At 54.5% G+C, this 8,376-nt stretch overlaps 1 protein-coding gene across 1 annotated transcript in view; it reads left to right on the top strand.

The window, feature by feature from the left end:
* Positions 1-6,273: 6,273 nt before the first annotated feature.
* Positions 6,274-8,376, top strand: part of LOC102766496 (chromosome unknown open reading frame, human C20orf27) — a 6,182-nt gene continuing 4,079 nt past the window's right edge. Inside the window, exons 1-2 of the mRNA XM_015560258.1 lie at positions 6,274-6,389; positions 7,747-7,889. Coding sequence (XP_015415744.1) covers positions 6,371-6,389; positions 7,747-7,889 — 162 coding nt within the window. The 5' untranslated portion in view covers positions 6,274-6,370. The remainder of the gene's footprint in view (positions 6,390-7,746; positions 7,890-8,376) is intronic.

Below are 8,376 nucleotides of genomic sequence, written 5' to 3'. Positions count from 1 at the left end.
TAAGACCGTCTCTCCTTCCGCTACCTGCCGGTCCCTCCCGCTCGCGGAGATCCCCTCCCAGCGGAGCCCGTGTCCGGAGCAGTCTGTGCAGGAGACCCCCTGCGGCTGGGGCGGTGGAGGGGCGCTCTGTTGTCAGGGCCGGGCTGGGGAGGGCGCTCTGGCATCTGAGCTGGGGAGATGCCCGGCCCCGGGGGCGCGGTGACCGTCAGCTAGTGTAGCTGGGGTATTTCTGTGGGGCGCGGTCCGGGGCGCGTGTGACACTGTGAGGGCGGGGGCGTAATGGGGTCAGCGCCCTCCGCATCCCCCCACAGCTGCAGCCCCTGCCTCGCTGTGTGACCTTGGGCGGGTACCCTCTCTGAGCCTCCGGTGCCTCGGCACCCTCAGGTAGGAGGGCGGGGATGTCGGGGAGTGCGGGCTCCAGAGACTGCGTCAACAGAGGTCATGGTGGGGAGGGCACAAGATTATCTTTGAAGACAGAGACGCTGCCTCCCTGACCGGGAGGGATGTGATGGGGTTTGGGGGTGGGGTCCTTTACCCTCATTTGTCCTCGGCGAGGAGGAGAATGGGGCGGGGATGGGGGCGCCACATCTTTGGGGATGGAGGCGGGAGAAGATACAGGTCCTACACCTGGCCCCCTGGTGCATCTAGGTTCTGAACCCGAGTTCCTGTGAATGAACAGGGGCCCTGCTGGACGAGGAAGGAGGCATTGGATCACCTTCCCTCTTGATTCTCGGCATTAGGAAGCAGGAGTAGAACTGAGGAAAGTCAGGGGCAGCTGACAAACCCTGGACCCTGCCTGGCCTTTACTAGTTGGGACCGCCAGGGTGGGGCAGGCAGTCTGGACCCCGCAGGGAATCCAAGCACCTTCTAGCTGAGGGCTTGGGGTAGGGTTTTTTGGGGGGAGGGGATGCTAGGTAGAGGAAGGCAGCTCTTCTTGGGGAGACAGGAGGGTGTGGCATGATGGATGTGAGAGAGAACACTCATACCTCTCCTTACAAGGAAATGGAGTCACATCCAAACTGAGTTGATATAAAACTGCCACAGCCATACCTGACTTCCGGTCTTACCTTCCCAGGCATTGGTCTAAGTATGTGCGTCCCCACTGTGTTCAGTCTTTGCTGGGTTCTGGAGCCAGCAGGTCAGTGGCCCCAGTGGGAATCTTTTTACAAGCTTGAGCAATTAAAAAAAAAGTCTTTATTGATTTTAGAGAGAGGAAAGGATATGGAGAGACAGACATTGATGTGACAAACATTGATCATTTGCCTCCTGCATGCTCCCTACTGGGGACTGAGCTAGAAACCCAAGAAGGTGGCGGTTCTGGAGCTCCACCTGCCATAGGCCCTCCTTCCAGTCTGGGGGAGTGGGACAGCCTGGAGTGACAGACAGCACCCTGTGGGGCAGGAGTCTGAGGGGCTGAGAAATCTGGGTTTCTGTGTAACTGTCCATCTGTCTACTCACTTGTCATTGTCCCTGGGCCTGTTCTTCACGCCAGAGGCTTCACTGGGCCTGGCTGAGCCTTGCCCTGGACAGGGTAACCTTGAAGCAGCAATTCTCTCTAAAGGTGAGAGGGACCTGAGCTGGCAGCATTCTGTCCTCTAGAAAGAAGTTTCCCCCAATTTCCCTGAGAGTAACTGAGAGCCAAAGGCCATTTCAGCCCTCCGCATCCTGTGGCTTGTCCCTGGTACCACCCCTGACCTGTTGATAGCCTATCTAAGGGGAGGGGGGGAGGATGTAATTTTTTTTTTTTTTTTTTTTGCTGGGCTGGGGGTATTTTCCAGGAGGTACATTGTTCACATCTGCCTTGTGAGTTCCTCTGGTTTTGAGGACAGCAGGCTCCCAGCAGTCTGTTCTCTGTCAATCCCTGGGGACCTGCCTGGCCTGGGAGTGGAGGAGGGGGACAGCAGGATGGAGGTGGAAAGGGGGAGGGAGGCCCCTCAACCCATGAGCTGTATTCTGAGAAGGTTGAAGTCCCGGGGGGCCCACCCTGAGGGCCATTCCTGGCTGTTCCAGGATTGCCTGAAGTCCTCTCTCTCCACAGTGCTGCCCTGAAATTGCCTTTGCTTCCAAAAGCAGGCCTTTGGGGTTTGCTTTTGCAAAGGTGGGGGTGATCTGGGGAGCATTGTCAGAGCTTCAGACACCAGCTGCACCGAACCCTCTGAGGAAGAGGCCACTGCTTTTTCCTGTGCTACAGATGAGGAAACTGAGGCACAGAGATGTACAGTAACTTTTCTGGGCAGCCTGAATCTGGACCAGGACTGCTGGGCTCGGGAACCATGCTCCTGCCCATGCCCCTGCTGGCTCCAGAAGGCTGTGCAGCTGGGGGCATACTCACGACTGGGCTGGCACAGGAAGGGGCCTCGCAGTTCCCTGTGGACACAGTGCAGCAGGAGGAGGCTGGACACCTTCTCCTCCTGCTTCCGATAAGGAATTGTGTGAAGAGTCTGGCTTCCAGGGGACAGCCTCCTGCTGTGAGAAAGGAGGCTCGCATCTTCCTGGCTCTGGGCCCCTGAAGTCACTTGCCTCCCCCTCTGCTGGTCAGTGCAGGAGATGCAGGTCCTACTCTCTGGCTTTATGCAGACCCTACCTTTTGGGCTTTCCATGTCAACGATGGAAAGTGTTGATCATCAGTTGGTGGCAAGGCTAGAAGGATGCCTAGTGGGAGGCTATACACTGAGATGGGGGAGGGGTGTGCCCTCCAGGGCAGAGATTGGCTAAGAGAGTGGGGTAGGGCTTTCCTCTTCCTGAGAGCATTTGGTAAGAGAGTTGCCAAGAGGGCCCAGCCAAGGCCCCGGCTTGGGCTCTGCTTAGTTTGGTCATTCATTCATTTAACAAATATGAACTGAACACAGGTTCTCCCTGCCAGGTGCTGGGAGAGTTTGGCCTAGACAGAGTTTGGCAAAGACAGTTACTGCCCTTGAAAGGGAACATAGATATGAAATGATCCCATAAATGAGAAGGGGATCCTTTTAAAGGTGTTTCAGGCCTATGCTGGGATGGGCAGGGGTGTGGTGTTGTGCTGGGGCTGAGATCCAGGCCTGGGGGACAAGATTGTTCCAGGCAGGCAACATGCAGTGCATTGTGGGGAAGACAGGGAGGGGGCCGGCAAGTACTGGGTCAGAGTGTTTTTGTGAAGAGTCCCCAGGAGCCTTTGCTGATCTGCCACTGGTTATGAGTTTCACCAGGGCCTCCAGGAAGTACCTTGGGAGATACAGGGATCTTGTGGGCATTGGACAGTCATCCCCCCTGCAGAGGTGTGGCTGGAACAGCCTCTTCGGAAAGTGGGAAGGTGAACCGGTACCCCTTGCTCATGGCCATTTTTCACATACTGAGTCCATAGTTTCTGAAGGCAGCTGGAGTGGATGGGGTGGGGGTAGGCTTCTCTCCTAGAGCCAGAATCCCTGGGGATAAATAGACCCAGAGCAGCCCAGGCCAGAGATGATGAGTGGGGGCATAGTAACCCTCCTTGCACTCTGAGTGGGGCCTGGGAGCTAGCCTCCAAGGGGATGGGGATGTGTGCTGGCCTGGGCTGTACCTGTTATGGTGACTCCTGCATTCCTGAGACCCAAGCCTTGCCTTTCCTTGCAGCCTCCTTCAATCAGGGGCCCTGGTACCCAAGCTGATCACCGTGTCCATGAGGCAGGGTTGGGCCTGGGTGGACTTCTTGAACTGGGAAGTGAGAAGGGAAGTGAGGCCAGTGTCCAGGCAGCTTAGCGCCTGGGAGACCTCCAGGTCATGCCCTCCGCTGGCCCAGCCCCTGACTATGAGGCCACCGGTCTGTGGTTTGTTTCCCTTCCTCATTCCCTGGACTAGCTGAGATCATTCGTGGGTCACTCATCTCCCAAACACTTAAGTGTGTATCTCTGGAAAATAGGACATACTTCTATGCAGAATGCAATTTTATTATCTCACCAAATAAAATAAGCTCTTATTTCGTAATGTCGTCTAAGAACCAGTCCCATTCACATTTTCTAATTATTCCCAAATGTATTTTTTATGGGTAGTTAGAAACCCCCTGCCCCATTTACTTCTCTCTTGAAGCTGGTGTAGTGGAAAAAACCAGGTCATTTGTCCCATAGAGTCCCTGCCTTCTTGGTCTCTTTGTGTGTTAATCTAGAACAGCAGTTGGCAGACTTTTTCTGTGAAGGGCCAGATAGTAAATAATTTAGTCATTGCAGGCTATGTGGTCTCTGTGGCAACTACTCAAACTAGTTTTTGTTGTTGTTGTTTTTTATTGCAAAAGCAGTTTTAGACGATAGGTAAACAGTGAGTGTGGTTGTGTTCCCATAAAACTTGACAAAAAACAGGCAGTGGCGCTGGCTGGCTGGCTGGTTGGTTGGAGCTTCCTCCCATACACTGATGAAAGGTGGCAGGTTCGATTCCAGTCAGGACACACCCAGATTGTGGGTTTGACCCTCCGACAGGGTGGTCGGGCACCTGTGGGAGGCAGCAGATTGGTATTTCTTTCATTGATGTTTCTCTCTCTCTCTCTCTCTCTCTCTCTCTCTCTCTCTCTCTCCTCATCTCTTTAAAATCAATGACAAAACAAAACAGGCAGCAGCCCTGTAGTCTGTTTTTTGCCCATCCCCTATCTAAAAAACTTCTCTTCCTTTATTTTTCTCGCAGTTTGGAAAAAACAACAAAACAGGTCAGTTGTCCTAAACACTATCCTGCCTTCTGGGTGTGTCTCATTGCTTTCTTGTGAAGTCCTTTAATTTGTTCCACTAACCCCTGTGTTTTCAATAAGCCAGCAGTTGGAGCTGGGGCCTTGATTAGATCCAAGTTAGACGTTTTGGGCAGGTGGGTGCTGTGCCCTTGCCAGTGGTGCTGTGATTTGGTGCTGCCTCACATCAGGAGGATCAGTGTGTCAGGTCCCATGGTGAGTGAGGGGCGATTAACCGGTGCCTGACTGGCTGATGTCACATCTCTCCATTGCAAACTTGTGTCATTCCCCTTAAGAACTCTAGGTCATCTGTTGGTGACACGTGAGCATCTGTAAGCATCTACTTCTGTCAACCTTTTTCCTCTGGTTTACCATCCACTGACTCACTGCCTCCAGCGCGAGTTGGGGGTTGCAGAATTACTTGGCATTTGGTCATTTCTTTGTTATTTAACAGCGAGAATTCTTCTGTAAAAAAGAGCTTTCTTGTAACCACCAGGGCAATTTCATTACGGAAAAGGCCAGGAGACAGGCTGAATTATTTCTCGTTATTGCCAATTTTCAGTGTAAAGAGTTAGGGCATTGTCACTGTCAGTGGTGACAAATGAGGGTTTGGGTTTGTTTGTTTGGCTTTCTCTCTCCTTTTTTTCCTAGTCTCTGTGACTGCTCCAGTTTTATGTGTTCCATCTGTTTCCATCAGTTGCACTCATTATTCTTTTTAAAAAAATGTTTTTATTGATTTCAGCGAGAGGGAGAGGAAGAAAGGGATAGAAACATTAAAGAGAGAATCATCGATCGGCTGCCTCCTGCACAACCCCTACTGGGGATTGAGTCTGCAACCCCGACATGTGCCCTGACTGGGAATTGAACTGTGACTTTCTGATTCATGGATTGCCCAACCATTGAGCCACACTGGCAGGCTCATTATTCATTTTGATGTTGAGATGATCCCAGCTCAGCCCACAGGGGCCGAGCTGCTCACACAGGCTTCCTGGGCACCTCCGCTGTCCCTGTCTTGAGGCTGCCTGCTTTTGGGGAGCTGAGCTGGGGAGGGCAGTCCCCTTCATAGGTGTCTGTTCTGTATATGGCCCTGGTCAGTCACCAGTCGGGAAAGCCCCAAGGACACGTCTTATGTAGACCCCCATTTTTGCTCCTCTCCAGACATACTGTTGACTCTGACCTGGACCCAACTTATTGGGTGTATGACCTGAACACTGTGGACTCTGGCTGCAGGAGGGTACACCCCTTGGTGTCACCAGCTCTAGAACTGGCTCCTGGAAAGAGCCAGAGAAGTCCCCTCCTTTCCAGACTGCCCCTCCTGTCAGCCTCAGGGGCCTGGGCACACGCGTTCTGTGCTGGTGCTTTGGCACCCAGAAGCTGCAGCTCCGTGCATGCCAGTTGGGCCCTGGGTCAGTAGGGTGTCAGGCGGGGTGAGGGCTCTTGGTGAATGTGGGGTGTGGGTAGAGGAGTTGGGGGCAGAGCTCCTTGTGCTAGAGGGCGCAGGCACCACTTGGGCTGCTAAGAACAGCAGGGGTTTGGGTCCTTCCTAAAGGGAGGTCTCTGTTCTCAGGCCATCGGTGGACCTGATCCCTGCCTTCCCACTCCCTACCCTACAGGCTCCTGCTGCTGTCGTTGGAGCATGGGAGGCTGCTGAGCTTACACAGCAGGGTCCAGAAGGAGCTGCGTGTCTCCCCTGTGGCAGGGAGGGCATCCATGGCTGCAGCCAACAAGGGTGAGTGCCTTCCTGGCCTGGTGGGGTTTGCAGGGCCTTCCAGCGGGTGCAGGTGAGAGGGGTGTTATTGCCTGTGGGGCCTGCATTGGCTGTGTGTGTGTGTGTGTGTGTGTGTGTGTGGGGTGTGTGTCTGAATGTGAGCACAAATTACATCAGTAAATGCACCAGTGTTTATGCCAGGTCCTAGGGTACACCCAAGCCCTAGCAGGGAAGGTGGGGACCCCTTGGTGTGCTGGAGGTATGAGCCCTCATGCCCCTGTGTTCCAGCCTCTGCGTTGCACTGTGGGGGTTGAAGGGACATGCAGGGCTTGGGTGAGCACTGAGCTTGGCGAGGTGGGTAGAGCCACAGAAAGGGATTTTGGGTTCATTCAGTGTCAGAAGGACTCCTGGAGGGTGTTAGGCAGGGGAGGCTGCTGAGATTTAAGGGTCGGGTCTGGGGTCTCAGCAAAGAATGTGGCAGTGCCAGGCTGGCTCCTCTGGACCTCCACCAAGTGTGTAAGAACCCAGGCCAGGGTGAGGCCAGACCCTGCAGCAGGAGGACTCTGAGCAGGGCTCTTGGGAGGCCTTGGGACGATGGGGGCCAGAGAGGACTGGGGTCTTGCTCTTGGTAAGACAGACCTCCCCCAGGATTGGCCCGATACTCTGCCTGTCTCAACCCCTGCCTCCTGGCTTTGGAGAACCTGATCCCTCTGGGGACAGCAGAGGGTCTTGTGAAGGGTTACACAGATGAGGGGGTCTCTGGGCAGGGTCCTGGAGGCTCCCCTGGGTTCTCCCATCTTTCCTGCCAGTGATCCGGGACAAGTTAGGGGCAGCGCAGCCTCTCCCAGGTGGTGGGCTCAGTGTGGGGTTTGCCCCCCTTTTGTTTTTCCCACTCCCAGACAGGTCCCAAGGAGCCTGTTCCTGTCCTTGCCCCTCACCCCGACCAGGTTGGGGTCATCAGGAGGGGCAGACAGGGGCCTCAGGCACAGGAATACCTGGAAGAGAAGGTCCCAGAGATGGGGAGCGGGCCCTGTGGAGGAGAGCCCTGGGGAGGCTTCCTGAGGCCAGGGCTGGGTCTTGGTCCACCTGGGGCTAGGTGAGAGTCTAGAAGACGGTCTCTTCTTGTCTCTGGTGTCAGCCTTACTCCCTAAGTGAGGTGTGATAGTAGCCAGTTCCCGACACCCATTCTTCGGGTATTTTTTGTGGGCCTCAAGCCTCATGATCCCCAGAGTCTGGTAGGATGTGGCCTAGCCTTGAAAGTGAGTGCTGTGTGATGTCAGGGGCACTTGCAGGGGGTAGGGGAGCAACAAGGAGGAGTCATTTCCTGGGGGTAGAGGAAGCCTGCAGTCCCTGGAGCCGTCTTCCACTCTCTGCCTAGGCAACAAGCCCAGAGTCCGGAGTATCCGCTTTGCAGCAGGCCATGATGTGGAGGGCTCCCAGAGCCACGTCCACTTCGATGAGAAGCTGCATGACTCGGTGGTCATGGTCACCCAGGAGAGTGACGGCAGCTTTCTGGTTAAGGTATGTGCACGGCTCCCCTCCCCCATTCGTCTTACTTCCTCCACCTCCTTCTCAGCCCTGCTTGGCTTCCTGGGCCTGTCAGTTCCACATCCTCTAAGCTGAGGCCTGGGTTCGGGTCCAGGTCTGCTAGTCAGGCTCCGTGACCTTGGGCAGTTCACCTTAGCTTCCTGTTCTCTGAAATGAAGACAACTCACATCCCATAGAGTTGGTTCGAGAATAAAATGGAAGAACCATTGTGTATGTATGTTACAGAATTGGGAGACTAATTATGCTAATAACGAGGTATGACTTTATTTCCCTTTTTTGCCAAACCGCTGGCTAATTCAGCCCCATGCTTTCTGGTCTTTGGAGCACACCTTCTCCTATTGCTCACACTTCACACACCCTCCAGCATGGCTTCTCCAACTCTTGGGACAATCCCACATCCACTTGGGAGGGGCAGGAGAAACGCTCTGAAAGGAATGGATTGGGGGAAACAGAGAGTGAC

Source organism: Myotis davidii, unplaced genomic scaffold, assembly GCF_000327345.1.
Source record: "Myotis davidii unplaced genomic scaffold, ASM32734v1 scaffold32, whole genome shotgun sequence".
Classification (NCBI taxonomy): Eukaryota; Metazoa; Chordata; class Mammalia; order Chiroptera; family Vespertilionidae; genus Myotis; species Myotis davidii.
The sequence above is the reverse complement of the archived record's forward strand: the minus strand, read 5'-3'. Positions and strand labels throughout refer to the sequence as shown.